Source organism: Paroedura picta, chromosome 2, assembly GCF_049243985.1.
Source record: "Paroedura picta isolate Pp20150507F chromosome 2, Ppicta_v3.0, whole genome shotgun sequence".
Lineage (NCBI taxonomy): Eukaryota > Metazoa > Chordata > Lepidosauria > Squamata > Gekkonidae > Paroedura > Paroedura picta.
The window spans coordinates 81,313,213-81,336,402 of record NC_135370.1 but is presented as its reverse complement, the minus strand read 5'-3'; the positions used below and the strand labels follow the sequence as shown (position 1 = coordinate 81,336,402).

Below are 23,190 nucleotides of genomic sequence, written 5' to 3'. Positions count from 1 at the left end.
AAGAGTTTGACACTTTGAAGATTTTTGACTTTTTAAAAAATGAATTCTCAACTAAACCAGAGGTTTGTGTTCATCACACTTCTGTGTGTAAAAATGTGACACGGACCCAGTAGCTGAGAGCTGGTCCAGCACACTGGGGAAGTTTACCAGTCTTTTTTGGTTTTGTTTGTTTAACTCTCTGGACTGTTGTGAGGATAAAATGGTGAGGAACAAAAATGTCCACTCCCCTAAGATATTGGAGAGAAGTGGCATAAAGATATACTTCTCTGTCAAAATGATTTAAATGTGCTAAAAACGTATACCGCATTCCCATCCACAAGGTGTGCTGCTGTTTTATGAGCATCTTATTCTTGCCTTTAATATACTCAGAATAAAATTTACAGGACACAACCATAGATTATGTCTAATCTGACAATATAATTATATCCAGAGTTACTCTCTTGATCTGACTCCTCCACAGCCATTTGACACCTACCCAAGCACCACAGAGAGGAAGGGCTCCAGTCATACTCCATGCATTTGTTGCCCCATTGGATGACTGTACATTCAGTATTCAGTATCTGGATCAGTAATTTCCCTAGAGCTGTTGTGTGGCTGTGGGAAGAATGACTTGGTAGGAGTGTGTCCCCCAACCCAACTGATAAAACATGGTGTGTAGTTTGGCCCTGAGAATGACACTTAAGCTACTTAGAGAAATCTAAGTTGCTTTCCTCTATACCAGAGAGCCAGTGTAGTAGAGCAGTTTAAATATCTGAGACAGGGGAATCCATGTTCAAATCCTCACTTTGCCACGAAGCTTCACAGGTCACTTTGGGTCAGTCACTTCCTCTCAATGTAACCTAACGTACAGAGTTGTTGTACAGATACAGTGTGAATGGGTACATGTGTACCTTGGTTTCTTGGAGGAAAGACTGGATAAAATATAAGAGATATGTTCTTGTATCACTTCATAATATTTTCAGGAGTCAGTTCCCACATTCAGCTGTCACTCATCCAATATGTAGAAATTAATTGATTGCATTTGTGAACCAAAACCTGGAGCAAGCTGGCTATGAATATTGATTTGCCTTTTGAGTTGTAATAATGCTTCATACTGCACTGGATACACATGCCCTGCACAACTTATTCAGGCAACCCACAGCTGTGCACATGCCCCTCTGCCCGCCTTCTCACCCCCTCCAGGCCCATTATTGGCTATTTTTGGAGGAGGGTTGACATGACTATATGTGGTCATATCACCCAATACATGTTTAACAAAATTTTAAAATATACAAAAAAATAATTAACCCACTTATTTGAGAAACCCTGCCTGGGTTAGACTGAGAGGGTGTCAGGATTCCAACCCAGATCTCTCACTCTGACATTTGGTTTATCTCACAATTGTTTTTTGTTTTTACATGTCCAATGTTGGAACATAGATATTAAAAATGCATAACTATGGGACATAAGTTCATGAAATGACCCAGCTGACATTACTGAACAGAGAGCAGGAGATCACTGTGCAATGGCTTCCAACTTTTTCTCTGGTGAAGCTCGTTTAATAACTGAGAAGCTACTCTCACTCTTAAACAACTCCTCATCTGTACACCGCCCGTGGCGCCGCGGGCGCCACGGACTAAATAAAACAGTAAGGGGTTCTGGGGCGGGATGTGTCCGGGATGAGGAAGGGTCCGGATTGGACCCTTCCTCATGACAGACAACCGGAGGGACCAAACGGCAGGCGCGAAGCGCCTGCCGATTGGTCCCTCCGATTCCCAGCCCCAGCAACTGCGAGCCGCGCTCAGCGCGGCTCGCAGTTGCTCCCGGCCTGACGTGGTGAGAGGCGCGAAGCGTCTCTCACCGCGTCAGGCCGGCCCCAAGGAAGCCCCCGCCGCAAACACAACACAAGACTCCAGCCGCCGAGAAGCTGCAGAAAAAAAAAAAACACCCCCGGAGGAGCCTTTCGCCGCTAGCGCGACGAGAGGCAGCAGAAAAAAAAACCCCTGTAGGAGCTCCAAGCCGCCGCGCCGACGAGAGGCAGCAGAAAAAAAAACCCCTGTAGGAGCTCCAAGCCGCCGCGCCGACGAGAGGCAGCAGAAAAAAAAAAAACACCCCCGGAGGAGCCTTTCGCCGCTAGCGCGACGAGAGGCAGCAGAAAAAAAAAACCCTGTAGGAGCTCCAAGCCGCCGCGCCGACGAGAGCTAGCAGAAAAAAAAAACCCTGCAGGAGCCTTTCACAGCTCCAAGCAGCAGAAAAAAAACCCCGGAAGGAGCCTTTCACAGCTCCAAGCAGCAGAAAAAAAAACCCTGTAGGAGCCTTTCGCAGATCCAAGCAGCAGAAAACAAAACCCTGAAGGAGCCTTTCCCAGCTCCAAGCAGCAGGAAAAAAAACCCCTGTAGGAGCTCCAAGCCGGCACGCCCACGAGAGCTAGCAGAAAAAAAAAACCCTGCAGGAGCCTTTCACAGATCCAAGCAGCAGAACAAAAAACCCTGTAGGAGCCTTTCGCAGATCCAAGCAGCAGAAAACAAAACCCTGAAGGAGCCTTTCCCAGCTCCAAGCAGCAGCTCCCTGTAGGAGCTCCAAGCCGGCACGCCCACGAGAGCTAGCAGAAAAAAAAAACCCTGCAGGAGCCTTTCACAGATCCAAGCAGCAGAAAAAAAACCCCGGAAGGAGCCTTTCGCAGATCCAAGCAGCAGAAAACAAAACCCTGTAGGAGCCTTTCCCAGCTCCAAGCAGCAGAAAACAAAAAAACCCTGTCGGAGCCTTTCACAGCTCCACGCAGCAGAAAAAAAAACACCTCCTGGTGTCCCCTGGGTCCTAGCGCCCATTGCATTCCTGGTTGCAATGGGCTTTCTTGCTAGTCCACAATAATGCAACATCTATCTTGAACATGGACCCTGGTACCAGAGCTTAAACATTACTACCACATAATTCCAGACAACATAATCACTGAACCCAACATCAAGTACACCTTCCCAACCAACAATGCACTTTGGTGTTCATCCATAGGGCAAACAGGTCAAACTGTATGCCAAAGGATAAATGGATACAAATCTGATATTAAAATTCATAAGACTGAGAAACCTGTAGGACAGCTTTTTAACCACTGAGAAATCCATGAAACATTCTTCAGGCTTTGAGAAACCCCAGAAGTGGCACAGTCATACAGAATGTTTGGGAAGCATAGCTGTGTACATGTTCATCAGGGGCCCATCCTGATCCCCCCTCCCCCAGGCAATCATTGGCCATTTGGGCAGTGTGGAGGGCGAATAATCTGATCATACATGGTCACATCACCTGATAAATGTTTAACAAATGTAAATAATATTTTTAAAAACTCCCACCCATTCAGGAAATCCTTCCAGGGTGGTCAAGAAACCCCAGAGTTTCATGAAACCCTGGATGAGAAAGCCTGTGGTAGGAGAACACTTTAACCTTCAAGGGCATTCAATAGGTTACCTCAGAGTAGCTGTTTTATTGAAAAGGAATTTCAGGAACAGGCTAGAAAAGGAGATTGCTGGGTTACAAGTTATTAAAACTCTCAGAACAATGCTCAGAAAAACTCCCAGGACTCTTGGTTAATTACTCTCAGCATTCCACAATAAAAAATGCCACATCTGCCCATCAATCTCCAATTTTAGTATATTTATTTCCTTCACTACTTCCCCCCTTCCCCCGGGGAATTATACCCAAATAAATTATAATCATATAAACTAAGCTTGTTATTCCAGCTTGTCCTTGCGTCTTACAACTTTATGCTGTATCTAATTTGCTGCTTACCAGTTTGATTGGCAACAGCCTAAATGTATGGAATGGTAGCTTTCATTTCAATGTATCTGGAGATGTGTGCACACAAAAACTTATACTTTGAATAAAACTTTGTTGGTCTTAAAGATGGCACTTTATTTCTGTGACAGGCTGGACTTTCACCACTGAAGCTCCCCTCTATTATACAGCCACAGAATGTCAGAAAGTAGAATACCTACCCTTTTTCTGCCTGTTGTATAAACTGTTAAAACAGCTCAGAGGTTGCATATGGGGGAGGGGGGATGTGGGGTAGAGATCCCTGTTTTCACCTTCCCAGCTGCTCTTGCTAAGGTTAACAACCTGCAGGTGGGGCCTGGTGATCCTCAGGAATTACAACTGCTCTCTAGATGAGTGATTGGTTCCCCTGGGTAAATGGCTGGTTTAGAGGTGACATTACGGTTGCTAAATAGGTTGTCCGGGAAATTTGGAAATGGAGCCTGGATCCTCAGTGGGGTACAATGCCATAGAGTCCACCAAGTAGAACTGGTCTCAGTCGTATTAAAGAGAGCTGTAATTCCAGGGGCTCCCCAGGTCCCATCTGGAGGCTGGCAGCCCTATACCAAATCCCACAGACTCCACTTCCAAATCTCAAGGAATTTCCAAGACAAGAGTTTTTCTGTAGCTTGGCATAGGAAAGATCAGTCTGGTGTAGTTTGTCTATTTAGCAACAGTTCGATAGGCAAAATGAATTCAGCTCCCTTCTCCCTGGCTGAGGCATAAGAGTTTGTCAGGCAAACTTGTTTACCTCCTCTGGTCAGTCAGCGATCTGAGGCAGGAACCAAGGCATTTCTTTATAAGGATTTTTCTGTCTGGTCGATTCATGGCAGGTCTATGTAGTGGTTAAGAATGGCAAATTCTGACTGTGGTGAACCGGGATTGATTCCCCACTCCTCCTCCACAGACAGGTGACCTTGACCAGCCACAGTTCCCTCAGAGCTCTCTCAGCCTCAGCTACCTCACAGGGTGTCTGTTGTGAGGAGAGGAAGGTCTTTGTGGGACTCCGTCGCATAGAAGAGAGCGGGGCACAAGCCCCCAGCTCTTCTTCTAGCGTTATTGCTCTTCGTCCTTCCCCCACCCGCCCTTTCTCCGCGGACGCTTGGAGCAAAGGCCCAGGCGCCATTCAGGCCCTTCCGAGGGCGGCGCTGCCCCCCCCCCTCCATGACGCTCCTCCTCCCGGTGGGCGGGACGGGACACGGAGGCAGGAAGCAGACATGGCGGAATGGGGCCGAGGTGAGAGCGGAAAGGGGGTAGCTATGGCTACCGCTGGACCAAATTGTCTCTTCCCCGAGGGAGGAGGTCTCTCGTCCTCCGTTTGCCGCCTAGTTAACCCCAGGGCGAGCGGCGCCTTTCAGCTGTTAGGTGGGGATTCAGCCGGTAACGCCGCGCCTCCGCCCTGGCCTGCCTAGTTCCCCAGGCTGAGAAAAATACTTTCCTTGCCGAATTTCTGCCCGTGGGGCCGCCGTGCAAGACACTGAAGTCCCCTTGCCGCACTAAAAACTCTTGCCACCGCCCCCGATCTCTTCACCCGACCGCTTTCCTTGCATGTTGGGTCGCTCAGTTTGCCAGTGGTTCATCTGCCTGGCAGGGGCACAGTGAACGAAAATAGTGATGGAAAGGCATCATATACGTTAAACCAAAACCCACAACTAGATGATCTATCTAAAGTATTCAATATATGTAGTGACTTTCCTACTGGCACTTCAGCAGTAGAGGGGAACTCCACTGGCTTCCCTAAAAACAAATGTCAAAATAAGTTTTGATGTAAGTTGCATGAAGGTCTGCAAGGTATTAACAGACCCATCTTGCAAATATATTCTGTTTAATTGCTAGATGTGGTATGTTATGTGGTTTAATGTTGTTTAATTGCTAGATGTGGTATGTTATGTATTTCTGATAATTGCTTAGGTTTTCTATTTCAGGTCAGAACCCAAGTGCTGTGGATGAGATGATCGATGTGGAAAACAAGCTCATGGCAGAAAACCTAGCCACTAAAGTCACCAGGCTAAAATCGGTTTGTGATTATTTTATTTGCTTGCTTTTAAAATCGCAAATGTTCATTCCCAGAAATTTTCTAGTATATAACTATGGGAAAACAGCAAGGAGCAAGTGATTCTTTTGTTTGTGTTTGCAGTGGTGCTCACTTCAAGAGCTCATACTCCTGTGTTTACTATGCTTATTAATAAGGAGCTCCTATTTCCCGAAAATACCAATTGCAATTTTTGTATCTTGAATAGCTTGCCTTGGACATTGATAAAGATGCTGAGGATCAAAATCACTACGTAGATGGGATGGTAAGAAACTACTTATATCACATACAGAATTATTAATGAAGTTCAGAATGAAGTTCTTGACTGATTATAAAGAAACAGGCTTTTTGTGTGAGAAGGAAAGAAGAAAACATATTCCACTGACGTGTGTCTGCCCTTCTCTTTTCTCTCCTCTTTTCCCTACTACTTCCATTTTTCACCCAAGAAGAATGAAGTTATACTATTTTACCTTCAAGGGGGGAGGGTTAAGATGGCATTCAAAAGAAATTACTTTCTTCTGATAAACAAGTATTCAGTGACCCAGTATATAATAATAAATATACTATGAAATTAATGTTGTGATGTTTCCAAATGTTGTGACCCTATTTTGGACTCTCACCCCCAACATGAAAGACAAAAGACCCCAGTTTAGGGTTAAACGAAGATTTATTTTTAAAAACTGAACTGCAGCTGGTAATTCAGCCACCCCTACTTGTTAGTGCAGGCACCCTAAGAGGCTAATCAATAGGTTTGTCTGCATATGGGCAGTGCCATCCCAAACCACAAGTGGTAACCAACTGCTCTTGGTTTATCTTTGCCTGCACACCAATGTTGTGCTGAAAAAAAACTCTACATTGAGGCCATTCACCTAGCACTGATGACCAGTACCAAAAGAGTTCCCCTAGTATGTGGACTAGACAGGCCAAAGTGCCTCAGTTAGCTCTTCCTGTTACCCCAGGGTGCTATTTACTACTTTACCAGACAACCCCCACTCACCACCTTAGAGCCTAACCAGTCTACTCTTAGCAGACTTCTTTATTTCTAAATCGCCATTCCCCATCACAGTATGGAGCAGATGGGGGGGGAGGCCTTTCTTAAAGGCAGTTAGAGTCCAGGAAAATTTCTGTTGGGCCTGGAAACAACCAACTTTTTCCATACTGTGAAGCTGGGAAAGAGAGTTGATTCATTCCACCAAGAAGGCTGGCTCAAGGGCAGGCAGGCTTTATGTGACCTGCAGATGTAGCTGGTGATTAGCTGAGCGAATAATCTGCCCAGTCACTCCAGATTTTAAAATGTAGCTGTCTTCAGATTTGTATACATGTTTTTGCATTCAGTCCCCTTCTATTTTACAATTTTGAGTAAAACGGGTTGCCGAATTTTCTGCCATTATGAGGCTAGTTTCTCTAAAATGGATTTATAAAAATATCCTGCTTGTGTTTATTTGCAGTTTCCATGTTATAGAATGTAAGGAGGATTCTGTTTCGACAAACAATATCTTCTAAACCTCTTACTTTGTTCTCTTTGTCCCAGGACACAGACTTCATGAGTGTAACAGGTCTTCTGACAGGGAGTGTGAAACGGTTTTCCACCATGACTCGTTCAGGAAGGGATAATCGTAAACTCCTATGTTATGTCTCTGCTGGACTGGTTGTTGTGTTCTTCATTCTTTATTATTTGGTGACAAGAACACGGACTTGAGGTGGAAGCATAAAGATGTCTTGGAATGTGTGTATTTTTGTGTGTGTGTGGGGTGGTGGACAATGAAGTACTTTCAAGTGTATTTCCTGGGAAGGATCATTCATGTGTTCACAGTGATCTGAAGATTACAGTATAGTCTCCACAAGCTTCTTCTCTCGAGGTTGCTCTGAGATAATCTTTTTATTTTTAAAAAGCTATTGGTTTACAGCATAATTCACATTGTTGAAATGAAACTTTCACATATTGCTATACCCTTTGGGGGGGTGAGAGAGAAGAACACTGCTGATGCTTTCTATTATTTGACATAGCCAAAATGTGTTGCTTGGAGGATTGAGATACTAGGATGTATGCATCTCCTAAAAACTAATAGTTTTTTTCCTTGCAAAATTCATTAACTTTTTTTACTTCTGGAAACACAAGTTTTTTATAGCTACCATTAACAGTCTTTGTTGTTGCTGTCTAGAATCTGCTTGTTAGAATAGAATTATGCCTAGAATACTTGTATCTGGAAGGGGAAAAATACTTGCACAGTGGTAACATTTCTGTTTGCCGCCTCCTTATTCTGCCCAATGTATCCTTTCTGGATTATTTATATTTGTGCATTGGCTATACCAGACCAAATAACAAGCTATATTTATTTCAAAAAGTATTTCATTATTTTTTTAATGTCTTTTTTGTCCAATTCTTCCTATTCAATAGGTTTTAGTGTTCTGTCCTGATATAACTGAATCTCTTTAATAATTATCCTCTCTGATTCAGCAGCCTGATCACTATATTTCTTGCAAATCTTTGCCTTTAACAGCCTGTCTCGTGTTTAGGTTATATCCTTAATCTTGAGAAAATTAACTTGCTTGTTGATTATTTCATATTGTTTCCCCTAGCAATAATATTGCCATGTTGTTTTATACAGGGGTCCATAGTCTTTTTGAGCCTGTGGCACCTTTTGAATTCTGGCACAGAATGATGGCCACCCACAAAATGGCCACATGGAAGTTAGAGCAATCTGTGTGCACAGAGGAAGCACAAGTGCAGAGGATGCGAGGAGCTGATTATAAAAATATGCTGGGAAAGAGGAATCAGAGAGAATAAAACCAGCAATGTAGAGACAGCTATCACTGAAATATTAATCTGCATGGCCAGTCAGCAGCCCTCCTGATCAACTCACTTTCTAAAAATACTTGGTGGGCAGGGCCTCCTGTTTTTTTAAGTTGAAAATTAAAAATAAACTGATTTTTAATAATAGCCAGTCTCTTATTTTCTCCATGTAAAAATTTTCCTGGGAATAAGATGTAAAATACAGTAAGCAGTGCTTTGTTGTAAGCCTGTTGCCTTGGAAAGCAAAGTTTTGCTATAAAACATGTTGAGAAAAGGGACAGGGTAGAATCCTGTTCTTCCTCATTAGGTACTTTTACTGATTTTAAAAGGGAAGGTGCCCAACATGGACTTCACAGAGCTAGTGGTTTCAGCTGCTGGGCTAATAATTGAATTATGTGGTCCCAACTTTGTCGAAATTCTTTCTGCTGATTCTTTAAAAATCCTCAAAGTGTTCTACTAATACATAGTCTCTAACATCTCTCTCTACAGTTTGCATAGTGTGCTGCTCTCTAGAGGCAGGCTTAAGTGTATCTGTTCATCAAATAGCTTCATCATGCAAAAGCATTGATCAGGTACAAATTTATTTTTTCAAAACATTTCCCAACTGGAAGTGGTAAAAGAAATATACAAAATAGTTTATCAGTCATTTCAGGAATATACAAATTCCACAAAATATTTCTAGAACAGATGCCTCTGTCTTTTTCCGCAAATGTACGTAATATATCAAAACCCAACTTTTGCAGTACAACTCCATTGTCTATACACTTGTATCAGAACGTAGAAATGTAGCTGACGCTTTCAACATGTTCCATACAACAGGACAAGTGTCAGCTGCAGTGCCTCCTCATCATATGGGGGACTACAGCACATTCCTTCATCAGAAAGTATAAATTCAGTCGTGAACAATCAGTTTCTGAATATATGGTGGAAGATTTAGGACTAGCTGGTGGTCATCTGACATTATGTGACTAGTCAGCATTCAAGTATGGAGAAACATGATAGCAAAATATTGGTAAAAAATTTCTATGAGGGGAATAAATTCAGTAGGCATCCACAATAAGAGGTGCTGTGTAATTAGAGTGTCTGATTCCGAAAGAAATAACTGGAGCACAAGATTTGGTGAATGATACCTAGAATCCAAAGAAAAAATATGTAAGATGAAATAGGCATTATTCCATTATTTAATTCTTTCTTCCCCCTCTACGTATCATCTGGACACAGCAGGCTGTTTCCTGCTTTATACAAAATGAGATTATTGTGACAATATGAACAAATCCTGTATAATCACAGAATTCATTTGGGTCTTTGATTAAATATTGCTGAGATAGGTACCCTATGGAAGACAAGACTCCCCTCTTCAGAGACAAATATGATTTGTCTACCTGTGTGAGTCTGAAGAGTGATTGATTCTGTGAATGATTCTGAAGTTTTTTGTGAATATTAGAGATTTGTCCCAAGGCATCAGTAAATAGGATGAGCTCCTTCCACTTCCTTTGAAAGACATTGTGGAATACTGATGGATTGGAATTTGGGGAAAAGCCATGTGCCATCAGACATTTTACCTTCAGATGGCATGTGCTTAGGGCTAATGATGTAATGACAAAAGGTATGGACCTTTCCATGCTTGACACAGAGTAGAAGGTGATATACCTAGCCCCAAGCTGTTGCTAGCACTCAGTTTTTTTCTGTTCTGAGAGACTGCCCAGTTTTGATGGCATTCACTACTCAAAGCACCACGGAAAGCATGCCCTAGGCATCCTCCCTTGAAGCAGCTTTATTTCACCTTTACAGTGTGTGAATTGAAAACAAAATTAAAAAATAAACTTACCATATTAACAACCCTGTTAGTTGTCCATTTTGCTTCTGCCCACTTCTAAGTGGAAGGGAGCAAAATCGGTTACTGAAATGGCTTGCAGCCATTTTGGCTTTACAGCAGGGTGGGCACACCCATCTACTGTCAGCCTGAAATGGCTGCCAGCTGAACCCCTGAACTGAACCAGACAAAGGAGGAAGTTCTCACAAAACTGCCTGGTTCATGCCCATCCCTAGTCTTTGTACAGCAACTGGGGAGTAGAATCCTTTCAAAAGGAGGGGAAGCTGTTTATTACCTTTCCTCCTTCATAGTCTGCAGGTCCAGGTCCCAGTTTCTTTGCTGAAGTCTTAGTTCGTAATCCCATGGAGTACTTTGGTGCTCTCTTTTTGTATAGCTCTGTATCTGGTTTTATGTATGCAGCAGGGCCTGGTGTCTTTAAGAGAAAAATAATATGATTTCCACCAATAAAAAGGTACCTCCGGTTTCTTAGGAAAAACTGAACAGTTCAAAAATGTATCAAAAATGAGCTTGGCACCAAAACACAGCAACAAATAGCCCCCCAGAATGCAAATCATAGGCAAAAGAGTTTGCCTCTTTTGACCAGCTGTGTAGTTAAGCATGTCCACCTCTGTCTCTCTATCCAAAATTGTTAATTCTTGAATAAATTGTTTTCATGCTCAGTTTTGTCACACACACTGGCTTGAACTATGAACAGATTTAAAGGTTTTGAGTATCACAGTAGAGAAGACTTCTGGCTGAGTCCTCAAAAATCTAGTGGAAGCACAATCTGGCTCAATGTAAAGCAGCATTTTAGGAGTAGGATTATGGTTGCAGTTTTCTTTCCTGCATCGACTTGACATTTGTAGATTAAGGCAGGAATGGAGAGGGTTGTGCACATGCATGTACACCACCATACTATTGCTCGATTAACTGAGATTTTGTTGATTTACAGTTAGATGTGTGAACAGATTATAGGGATCATTTATAGGTACTAGGTGATGGGATAAGAAAGTTCTGCTGGTAGAATCAGACCTTTGATGGCCTACTCACATACAAGCCATGACTTCCAGCAATCATCAAAGCTGATACCTTTTAATTACTTTTTATAGCTTAAAAATGTGCTGAAGAGGTTATAAATATCTATTCCTAGGGTAAAGAACATAATGGTCAGGCTGGTATCTTCGGTGAAGATTAAATTCCACCATTACAGTCCTACAATTACAACTTACATTAGGACAGGATGTGATGCTAGGTATAAACTGTACCAGCAACAAAGGATACACATTAAAACAAAGTTGACTGAAGTGTAGTAAGAGAAAATTTGACCACAGCAGGTATGCCTTTATTTTTATACTTAGCAGAGAAACTACAGGTATGAATTGAGTGCATAGCCTACCTTGTGGAGATCTTCATGAAAACATCCAATCTTATTCTTGCCCATAATGGAGTAGCTAGGGCTGGCAGTTGTGGCGACTGTGTATGGCCCAAGCACCTGGGGGATCATGTATGCATTAGGACCTGAAAGAGGGGAAAAGTGCAATAGACTTTCAGCATGATTATGGGAAGAGAGACGGTGGATTATGTCCAAAGAGTTGGAATATTCTCACAGACTTTAATAGAATTCTGACAATGTCATAAATGGGTTTTGAATATTTCCTCACATTCAGAAGTAACTTATCAATGTTCATTTCATTTCAGGGGCCATGTGCTCAGACTCTGCAATGCTGTAGTACATAGCCCTTGCAATTTTTTTTTCACAAAGCCATTTTTCATAGGATCACAAGTTGATTATTTAAAACAACCCTGAGGATCAAAAAAAAAGGAGACTAGTCTTACCTGGAGTGCTGTCAGCTTTGGCAGTTTCATACCTGAATGACATGGAATGCTTAGGAGCACTTTTATAGACAATTTTTTGAGACCTCTCCGGTGAATAAGAAGCTAGGCAAAGTTAAACCAAAGGTTACAATTAGACTGAGGGCTGGCCTTCATCATGACAAACAATTAGTGCATTCTGTCATTTTGAGAAAGCAATCTAGAAGCCTTTAATATAAAAACCTCATATTCCATAAACTTGAAAATGCATGTGTTCTTAATAACAATTGCAAAATAAATGATAGACTAGTTTGCATAATTATGATTGTAAAACCAAAAGGAAGGATTAAGGAATACCTAGCTTGGGTTGCCAATCTCCAGATTACACCTGGAGATCTCCCATTATTACAGTTGATTGCCAGATTACCAAGATCAGTTCCCCTAGAGTAGCGATCCCCAACCTGTGGGCCGTGGACCACATGTGGTCCGTCGACTAATTGGAGGTGGACTGCGAAGGACATCTCCCCCCCCCCCCGGCCCTTTACAACACACTTTGGGTGTCATTGTCTCCCATCACTCCCACATGGGACTATCTCATTGCCGAGAAACAAACTCAGGATTCCCATTGATTTGTCATTGTCATGAGTTAAAATTTCCATGAAAATAAAATGTTCCTTATGTTCATTGTTGTTGCGTGTCTGTATCTTATTTTGAAGGGATGTTTAAACATTACCATAGAGACCAGAGTCAGAGAGTGTTAGGGCAGTGGTTGAGAGTAGAGGAGTAAACTATCCCCCCCCCACCGGGCCTCAGTAAAAGGTGTTGAGTGGTCCCCGGTGATAAAAAGGTTGGGGACCACTGCCCTAGAGGATGGAGTCTATGGTATTATATCCTGCTGAGGATTTTCCCCACCCTCTCCTGGCTCCAGCCCAAAAATCTCCAGATGTTTCCCAACCCAGAGCTGGCAACCCTAAGCAGAGGGAGGACAGTGCATTGGGAAGTATGTTATCCCCAATCTTGATTGGAATCCATATTGGGAATGGAGGGCTTGAACACTAAGGAAAGTTATTTGTTACCACCATGGATGTTTTTATTATGTTTTTAGAGTTATATTATATTTTTATGAAATTTTATTGTGAAGCACCGTGAGCCAGTTTGATTTATAAACTGAGTTATAAATAAATAAATAAATAAATAAATAAATAAATGCATATAAAGAAATGGCTGCAGGCTCACAAACTGATGTAACAGGTAGGTAGCCATGTAGGTCTGAAGCAATAGGACTAAGCTTGAGTCCACTAGCACCTTTAAGACCAACAAAGTTTAAGCACATGAAAATTTAGACCCAGAATTAGACTTTGTTGGTCTTAAAGGTGCCACTGGACTCAAACTTTACTCTAATAGCATAACAAGTAATGCAGACGTCCCATGGTGTGGTCTAGAATGACCCATTTTGATCTCCCCTTGAACAAATAAGACACTTCTTGAATGTTTTCAACCACATGTGGACATGATATGAAGATATCTGAGCAAATTGTTTTGTTTATGAACAAGACAAATTCAGTTTGAACATGGATACTGGTACAAGCTCAGTTGTTAACTACTGCCACATACAACCAGTCAACCGAATCACTGGATTTAGGAATGTCAACTGTACTGTCAAAGGCTTATTCATAAGTTGATCTTTTAACACTGTATATGCTATTAAATGCCATCAATGCCCTTATGTTCTATACAAAGGGGAAACAGGTCAAACCCTCCACCAAAAAAATAAATGGACACAAATCTGGTACCAGAATCACAAGAGTGAGAAATCTGTAGGAGAACACATCAACCTTCCAGGAAATTCCGTGGGTGACCTCAAAGGAGCTTTCTGATTACAAAGCAATGTCAAGAACAGACCAGAATGAGAAACTGCTGAGCTGCAAGTTATTACAACACTCAAAACAGTAGAACCCACAAAACACAACAGATATTGGTTTCTTATCTCGCTACATATGCTAACCTCATCTAGCCCTTACATCTACATTCCTCACAATCCCTCAGAAGGGCCATACCATACATCCTCTTTATTTCATTTCATTTCTTATTTGGAATAATAGAATCTGATAGTGATATGTAATATATAATGATTAGTAGAATATAATGTTGTTTAGAATGATATGTATTTCTCTGGTCTGGGGACACGAGAGACAACCTTATAAGGCCACTTGCCCACTTCAGAGACTCCTCCATGTTTGAGATGGATGGCATTTGGTGACAAGGTCTCTGTTGACTGCACCTGCCCATTTATTTTGACCAATTTATTTTCTTCACTATGGTTTTGCCCTGGAACTGAATCCAAACAAATGGTAATCTTATATGCCAAGTCACTTATTCCTCTTTGGTCTCTGAATCTGTTAAATATCTTAATAATGCTGTTTACTAATTTAATGTTAATTTACTCTCTGTGTATAAGTACAGAATTACTTCCCATTTCATTATGCATGAGCAAGTGTAAGTGCACACAAAAGCTTACACTTTGCATAAAACTTTGTTGGTCTTAAAGGTTTCATCGGATTCAAACTTTGTTCTTCTACCTCAGCTTTGGAAAAACTGTAATCACTTGGGGAAAATATCCATGAGGGATTTAACTGTACATGCCCACATTGGATCCAGTTCGCTCTTTTGTAGATTCTAGGGCACAAAGGTTTGTGCTAGAATAAAATCTTATTAGCCTTTAAACTGCTACTACTGTTTATTTTTGCTGCAACAGACTAACACACAGCTATCCCTCTGTCATTTATTCAGTATTTTCCCCTACTTCCCTGGGAATTACTCCAACTGCTGTACCAGAATGGTCCCTTTGTCTCAAGTAAGTCAATGGATGCAGTGGATGGAGACCCTGCATGGAAGAATATCACTCACCAGGGCCTGGTGTACTCTCTTCTATTACTCTGGGGCGCCCAGCCATTGTGTAAGCTGGAGCAATGTTCTTCCCTCGGTAAGTCATAGAAGGCTGCACAGGATAAGGACCTGGAAAGCAGTCTTTGCTGAGCAAAGGCCTCGCCCCATGCATACTGTAGGCAGGGGCCCTCCTTTTAGTTGGGATGTGGGACACAAAACCTGGAGAAAAAAAATAAAATGGGTTCATTTCATGCAAAAGTTTAAGAAACAAGGAACTTGCCTGACCTTGACTCAGAGCATTGGTCTATCTGAATGGTAGCAATTCTCCAAGATCTCCGCTGAAAGGGTTTTCCTCAGCTCTGTTGACTGAGGTCCCTTAACTAGAGCAGCAGTTCTCAACCATCCTAGTGCCATGACCCCTACAGCATGGCAAAAGGGAGATTAGAGACCCGGAATAGAATAGCCTTGCAGAGCAGCAATAAACGTTGGAGTAAGACAATAATATGGCCTTTTGTAGATCAGAAGTCATCTAACAAATGGATATTATGTGTCGAGGCCAAGGTGCAGAAGCATCTGAGAATGGTAAGACTGTCCAACATATAATCTTTAACCACTCCTGCAGAGCGGATTAAATGAAAGGGTAAGGCCACCTAGGGAGATGTTAGGGCGGGCCCTGTCCAGGACAAAAACTTGGAGGGGACAATCAGGAGCCGCAGAGCGGCTCATGATTGGCTCCTCCGAGTGTCCATCCAGGGCCAGGCAGCCAATGGGGAGCCGCGCGAAGCCTTCTCTGGGCCCCAGGAGCAGGCTCGCTGCAGTGAGCCACATTGGCTGCTTGGCCCGACCTTGCCTGCCCTGGCCGAGAAGTTGCCGAGCAGACTGAACAGCCAGCCCATGTGGTAAGTCCTCTGGCCTGCCCTCTCCTCCACCTTGGGAAAGGAGCAGGGATGCCGCGTCGAAGACGCAGCATCCCTGCTCCTTTCCTGCCCTGCGTCCCCACTTCCCAAGCCTTCCGGGTGGGGGGGGGGCCTCCTGCCGGCCTTCTCTGGGCACCAGGACCAGCCTCGCCACGGCGAGCCTGCTCCCAGGGCCCAGAGAAGGTTTCCCAAGCTTTCAGGTGTGTGGGTGCCCAGCTGCAGCCCTCCTCCCGCATTCGGAACCAGCCTCTCCGCAACGAGGCTGCTCCCAGGGACAGATGAATGCCCCGGGACGGTGCCAGGACACCCCACCACTACCCGCTCCATCCCCCACCCCCCCGGGAAGCCTTCGCCCACCCCCCGGGAAGCCTTCGCCCATTTCATTTAGATATAAAATGGGCTTTATTTCTAGTTCAAAGATAAAGTGTGTTTGTTGAGAGACAAAACATATTTATATGGACGAGAAACTTGATACAAATTTTTGCATAGACTTCTCATAATAAAAAGCAGCAAGAATGAACTGATAACTGTGTGTGGTGTTTGAAGTTACAGTTAGCTACACAGCCAAGAATGTAAGTTCTTATTACGTGGAACAACCCCTTTTTGATCATCTTTGCAGCTGCTAATCTGTATCATTTATTCTGCTTACACAAATCACAAGAGTAGGACAACAAGCTACGCAGAAGACCCTAGACACCCAAAACAAATTCTTTGGCTTTTCCCTCTAGCATTTGAGGTTTCACAAGGCATTGAACTATCTCCATAGTTTTAAAGATTATAACATTCATTTAAACAAATGGAAACAGGTTCTCAGGATCTTAACTTCTGCACATTTTATGTATGCATTTGAGGAAATGACCAATATCCCACTTTTTTCTTTTCTTTGCCAGTCTAATATTTCACTAGACTTTGGAGTAAGACAATAATATGGCCTTTTGTAGATCAGAAGTCATCTAACAAATGGATATTATGTGTCGAGGCCAAGGTGCAGAAGCATCTGAGAATGGTAAAACTGTCCAACATATAATCTTTAACCGCTCCTGTGGAACAGATTAAATAAAAGGGTAAGGCCACCTAGGGAAGTGTTAGGGCGGGCCCTGTCCAGGATAAAAACTCGGAGGGGACAATCATTTTGTGATAATAATAAATAAGCACTACATGAGAAACTAAGTTGTCACAGCAGAAAAATATTACAGGCAATACTTACCAGGGAATGGTCTCAAAGAAGTGCAATTGAAACAAATGCAGAAATTTTGGAGCAATTCTCATTCATTTCAGAGTGGCTTGTCTTGAGAAGAAAATTTCCTCCAACAATTATTATCAAAATACAGATGTTTCATCAGAACAGAACACTTTACGGGAATCCTATATATTACTTTAATGTGATGATTGAAAAACTATTTAAAAACAGAACTCTAGTGCCCCCTCCCCCATCCCATTTTTACCTGTTGCTCCTTGTACTTGGTACTTGGGCCCAGGACTGGTAAACTGGGCCATGACTGGACCCCTTGGACGATGAGGCCTCCATGTTCCCACCCATGGAACTTTGCTCATGATGAAAGCAGCTTATTCCAAGTTCTAAGAAAGGGAAGCGTGAATTCTTTTAAGAGCAAGGTTAAATAGCTCCTTCTGGGTAGAAAAATGTCAGATTCTGTATTATAGCTTCTATATCTAGTCTATTATGTTTGCTGACATGAACAGAAAGTGTTCCATACAACCTTGGAATATTTCTTTGAAATTTGTTGCTGCTAGCCATGTCAGGAGTTAAATAATTATGTCTTCTCTTCATGGGCTATGAGCCATATTTTATTTTTCTTTACCATATCAGTGATATTAAAGTGCTACATCCGGTACAATCCAGACTGCAACCACCTTCCAGGTTTTCATCAGTTTTGTAGCAGTTCGGAGGATCAATCCGCCTGTTTTCTTAATTTTTTCCCTGTCAGTGTTCCATCTGTTTAAATTGACATTGTGGATTGGTTTTATTCCCTGTTTTCTTGTATGCATGTGCATGCGCTGAAGCATTGTGGAACTTCATTAGCCTTCAGGGGCCAAGAAATCCCCTTAAGAGTATATTCCCTACCCACCACACTACACATGAAATATACCAGGTATATATGTCTCACCCCTTTTGGGTTGTTTCTTTTCCTGTGTCTGAGTGTTCTCCCTCATTGACTTCCCTTCCCAGTGCCAGCATTTTTTAAATATGATTATTATTATTTATTTATTTTGAATTCCTTTCCCTGACTTGTATCAATACACAGATCACAACAGCTTCCTTCCTCTGAGTGTCCATCCAGGGCCAGGCAAGTTAAAGTTAAAACAGATCAAGTTAAAACAGATTAACTGGGAAAAATCAGGTCCATCTGCACCTAAAGTTGTGACACCTTCATGGACTCATTAATTTGTCCTCCCATCTGACCTTCAGTTCTACTCACAGCCCCATCTTAGAAGAGCCCACCTGAGCAGCTTGTGAATGTTTTCCCAATCAATATCGTCCAATGAAGTTGGGGGAAAAGTGGAAGATGCAGGTTTGTTCTTACTCCCTTTGACTCTTTTGCCTGTCCGAGAAGCTGGATCGCAGTGTCTAATTTCTAAAAAGAGAAGCATCAAAGTTCAGTCTGGAACTATAGTCATGCCATGATTGCACAATCACGAGGTTTAAAGAACTCTGCACATGTTCACAGCCAATTTTCATTATTATCATGCATGATGATGATTATATTAGTTTCTGTGGGCTCAGGGCAGTTTACATGCTAGAACTGGGCTATGATGCTGAAAAAAGGCAAGGTGTAGAATGGTATAGTATAGCCAAACCTTATCAGCTTTCAGAAGCTAAGCAGGGTTGGTACTTGGGTAGGAGACACCAAGGAAGACTTTGCAGTGTCAAACATTGGCAAACCACCTCTGCTTGTTACTTGCCTTTTTTAGTCCCTTGCTTGGGTCACCGTAAGTCAATTGCAACTCGATGGCACTTTACACACACACAGGGACACTGAAAAGATGCTGTAAGCTTGAGCCCTGACAAGAATGAATTCCAAGGGGCTTTTTGCACGCCTTCAAAATCGCACAATGGTTGCCAATTGAAAACGCTACTGATTTGCTGTTTTGAACAACGTCGTCGACAATCTGCCACACACCTGAAACCAATCTGCAAAAAGCACTTCCTTGTAGCGCTTTCAGGGAAATCCCCAAAAGTGGATTCACCCTCCGGAAAGCGATACACTCCTGCAACCAATCTGCAACACTAGCGAAAAAGACCTGTGCGTTAACATTGTTGCGGTTTCTACAAAGTCCCTCCCCCTGGCTCTCTCCTCTGATCTTCCGGCGAAGCGATCGCCATTTTTTTTTTCTCCGAGCGAGCGGGGATAAACGCACCAGCAAGCCTCTTTCAGTTTAGAGGCTTCCCCAGCTTCAGTCCCTCCCCTTCAGTCACTAAGCACACTTCAGTCACTAAGCACACTACTAAGCAGTCACTTTATTTTTTACACATTCATTCAGCCGAAAATCGGGCCCGTGAGAGGGGGGGGGATTTTTTTTTTCACTCGGAGGGAGCGTGGCAACGATCAAACGACAGCTCAAACACACCAGGCAGCTGGATGGGTCTCTCCGTTGCAACGAATTAACACAGATTCGTTGCAATGGGTCTGTTTTTTTTTAAAAAAAACCTTTCTTAAAGGGAAAGGGGCTGTTTGGGAGCATGCTAACGGCTGCCCATTGGCTGCTTGACGGCCAGGGGCGGGACGAGCTCGGCAATAGCACTTCCTTTCTAGCGATTTCTGCCGAGACCGGAAGCCTGTGGGAAACGCTACAAAACGCAACTGGATTCCACTACAAAGGCAGGTATGCACAATGACGAATTCCACTATTTTAAATGGCGATTTTTCATTCAGTGACCAATTTGCTACAAAGATCCCGGTGCGTAAAGCCCCCTACTCTTCCATTTCCTCTTTGTGTGTCCATGAAGGAGGTTGGTAGAAAATTCATGTTATGTACTGAGAGGAAAGGGGGAGACTTGCCTACATTGATGTAAAGTATTGGCCCGCAAAACTTTGAATAATATCAATGAGTTATCCCTTTCCAAAATGGTTGGATTCCTAGTTTTGCCAATGTTGTTTTATTCCATAACCCTGTTAATTGAATATTAATATATTGTTACTGTCTTTGATGTCCAACCACTGCGCTGAGTTTCAAACTAGTATTTGGTAGACCAAGGTTCAAATACCCACTCATGCTATGGAAGCTCACTGGCTGACTTAGGGATGGACACACAGCCTAACATCTACTGCAGGGCCATTGCTAGGATAAAATGGAGGAGTGGAGAATAAGGTAAACCCCTTTTGGGTCCCCATTGGGGAGAAAGGCAAGTTACAAACGAATTAAATAAATAACTCTTATAAATGGTCCATCTGCAAACAAGACACACACACTTCATAGACAGGTTGTCCTAAGAAATGTGCAGCTGCATAAAATAAACAAGAATGTGAACCCAATGGGTTTGCCTGGGAGCAGTGCCTCCTTTGCATCAGGTAGAAAGGGAAACTGCACTTTTGTGAAGAGAACATAGACAAGGCAATGCCTGGCAATAATGAAGGAAGCCTTTAAGATTACCTTTAATCCTCAACATACCTTGCTAAATTTAATTTGGAATGCTTGTCCATCAAATGTAATTCCTGATAGCACCTAGCCAGATTCGCAAATGTGACCTCAGCTTCTAAAGGAATCAAACACCTAACTATGCCTTACAAGACAGAGGATTTCTTCAACAACTGAGAGCTGATCCACCTACTGTTGTCCTTGACGATATAACTCATTTGGGTAATTTTGTTGTCTGCAGTGTCATTCTTGCTTTTTTCTACAGGACCAGAGACAGTTTTAGGAGAAGATGGAATTCTATCCAGGAAGACCCATCCCTGTTTTTATGGATTTCTCTCCCCTCCCCCATGTGGACTTGAGAAGAACCTTCATGAAATTGTCATAGAAACAAACAATTGCCCTTCATAGTACATCTGAGGGTTCTAGAATCAGTTATGACTGAGGAATCCAGGCTGCATTTTAATGAATACCGCTCTTGCCCTACCATCCCAAGCACTTATAACTTGGACTTGTGTTTGTTGAAATGGATGACAGTCACAGACAGAGCTGTTGTCTTGCTTGCAGGTTTTTCCCCATGTTTCAGAGCTGAATCATATAATGCAATGGCCTTGTTGCTGCCAATTTTATCACACATAAATCTAACTGTCTTTAACAGTTTCTGAACACTCATAACTTTGGAGTAAAGAGAGTATTCATCTTTTTTATTTCTCTTTAGGAATGATCTCAAGAGATGTAATACATTCTCTTTGTATATTCTTTTGTTGAAAGCTGTAATTAAAAAAACAATGAATGCCATTATTACTTTGTATTGGTATCTTTGATACACTTTAAAAAAAATCTCTCTACTAGAATTGTTCTAACAGAAATCTATGTGAGAATTGCCCAGTGCAAACATTCGGACAGTGACAAGTATATTTGACATACATTTGTATACAAGAATTGATCCTATAAATGCAATATAATGAGTTTAATAAAACATGTCATGTGAATGATTCAAGATTTCTATAATGATTATTGTTTCAGCAGGACAATGGAGCTGCTTGATCAAGGACAGGAGAAAAGAGGAGGCAGAATCAATTAGTTGTATCTTCTGTGATTGGTGCTGCTGTCAGCAGGTGAAATCATCTTGGTTTCCTCCAAAACCCAGAATTTCTGGAATGATCAGTCAAATGAGCAGTGAGACAGTAACTCTTCCTGAAAGAGAAAAAAAAAGTTCAAAGTGCTGGGGGGAAAGTAGAACTAAGATGAGCAATGTGGAGCACAAGGCACTTCTTTGGCTGGTGGAAGTGTCAATGAGGAAACTTCTTCTAATGGTGGATGAGTAACATGAAGGGCCATTCCGCACTAGTTCAAAATTGCACAATGGTTGCAAATTGAAATCACTACTAATTTGCAGTTATGCACAACATTGTTGACAATCTGCCACACTCCTGAAACCGATCCGCAAAAAGCGCTTCGTTGTAGTGCTTTCAGGGAAATCCCAAAAAGTGGATTCACCCTCCAGAAAGCGCTACACTCTTGCAACCAATCTGCAACACAAGCAGGAAAGTTCTGTGCGTTACCATTGTTGCGGTTTCTGCAAAGTCCCTCCCCCTGGCTCTCTCCTCTGATCTTCCAGCGAAGCGATCGCCATTTTTTTTTCTTGGAGCGAGCGGAGATCAACGCACCGGCGAGCCTTCGTTTACCCAGCGAGGCTTTCCCGGCTGCAGTCCCTCCCCAGAGCTGTTTTAAGTCACCAAGCACCAAGCACCACACAGCCCCGTTTACTGGTTTATTTTCCCTTTATTTTTCCCTTTATTTTCGGCTGAAAATCGCGCCCGTGCGGGGGGGGGGTTCACTCGGGGGGAGTGTGGCAACGATGAAACGGCAGCTCAAACACCACCTGCTAGCTAGATTGGTCTCTCCGTTGCAACAAATCAACGCAGATTCGTTGCAACGTGTGTGTGTGTTTTTTTAAAACCCGCCTTAAAGGAAAAGGGGCTTTTCGGGAGCAGGGTAACGGCCGCCCATTGGCTGCTCGTTTGATTGACAGCCAGGGGTGGGACAAAGCTCAGCAATATCGCTTCTTGGCTAGCGATTTTTGCCAAGACCGGAAAGCTGTGGGAAACGATAGAAACGCAACTGGATTCCACTACAAAGGCAGGTATGCATAACGACGAATTCCACTATTTAAAATGGCATTTTTTCGTTCCACAACCAATTTGCAACATAGATCCTGGTGCGGAATGGCCCGAAGTGTTGCTACGCCTACCCCTTTCTCTACCATTTTCCTGTGTCCTCTAAAACAGTGGTCCCCAACCTTTTTATCACCGGGGACCGGTCAACGCTTGACAATTTTACTGAGGCCCGGGAGGAGGTAGTCTTTGCCAAGGGACATCGCCGCCCGAGCCCCTGCTCCACTTGCTTTCCCACCGGTGACCATGACTTCCTGCTGGTGCCCACTGGTGGGCGCTGCAAGCAGCAGCTGCGCAGTGCCATGCCGAGGGGGAGCCCCAGCAATTGCAGCTGTTGGAGAGCACCAAAGGTGAGCCGGCAGCAGAGTGGCAGGGATTAATGGATC

General features: G+C 42.9%; 2 protein-coding genes across 6 annotated transcripts; one reads left to right on the top strand and one right to left on the bottom strand.

Moving 5' to 3' along the window:
- Positions 1–4,869: 4,869 nt before the first annotated feature.
- Positions 4,870–8,753, top strand: BET1L (Bet1 golgi vesicular membrane trafficking protein like). 4 transcript variants are annotated; one of them, XM_077321222.1, is made up of 5 exons: positions 5,016–5,145; positions 5,706–5,797; positions 6,021–6,077; positions 7,344–7,538; positions 8,422–8,753. In XM_077321222.1, exons 1-4 carry the CDS (start codon positions 5,040–5,042, stop codon positions 7,509–7,511), a joined length of 423 nt encoding a protein of 140 aa, XP_077177337.1. In that variant the 5' UTR covers positions 5,016–5,039; the 3' UTR covers positions 7,512–7,538; positions 8,422–8,753. The 4 variants fall into 4 exon arrangements, with proteins under 4 accessions (XP_077177338.1, XP_077177337.1, XP_077177336.1 ...); XM_077321223.1 differs by having other exon boundaries at positions 4,870–5,016; positions 7,344–8,753; XM_077321221.1 differs by having other exon boundaries at positions 7,344–8,753.
- A 417-nt stretch (positions 8,754–9,170) lies between these two features.
- On the bottom strand, positions 9,171–20,995 carry CIMAP1A (ciliary microtubule associated protein 1A). 2 transcript variants are annotated; one of them, XM_077321220.1, is made up of 8 exons: positions 20,664–20,995; positions 18,496–18,628; positions 17,480–17,612; positions 15,139–15,336; positions 12,256–12,357; positions 11,816–11,937; positions 10,715–10,852; positions 9,171–9,736 (listed from the first exon to the last, which is right to left on the bottom strand). In XM_077321220.1, exons 3-8 carry the CDS (start codon positions 17,586–17,588, stop codon positions 9,647–9,649), a joined length of 759 nt encoding a protein of 252 aa, XP_077177335.1. In that variant the 5' UTR covers positions 17,589–17,612; positions 18,496–18,628; positions 20,664–20,995; the 3' UTR covers positions 9,171–9,646. The 2 variants fall into 2 exon arrangements, with proteins under 2 accessions (XP_077177335.1, XP_077177334.1); XM_077321219.1 differs by having other exon boundaries at positions 20,824–20,995.
- Positions 20,996–23,190: the final 2,195 nt, after the last annotated feature.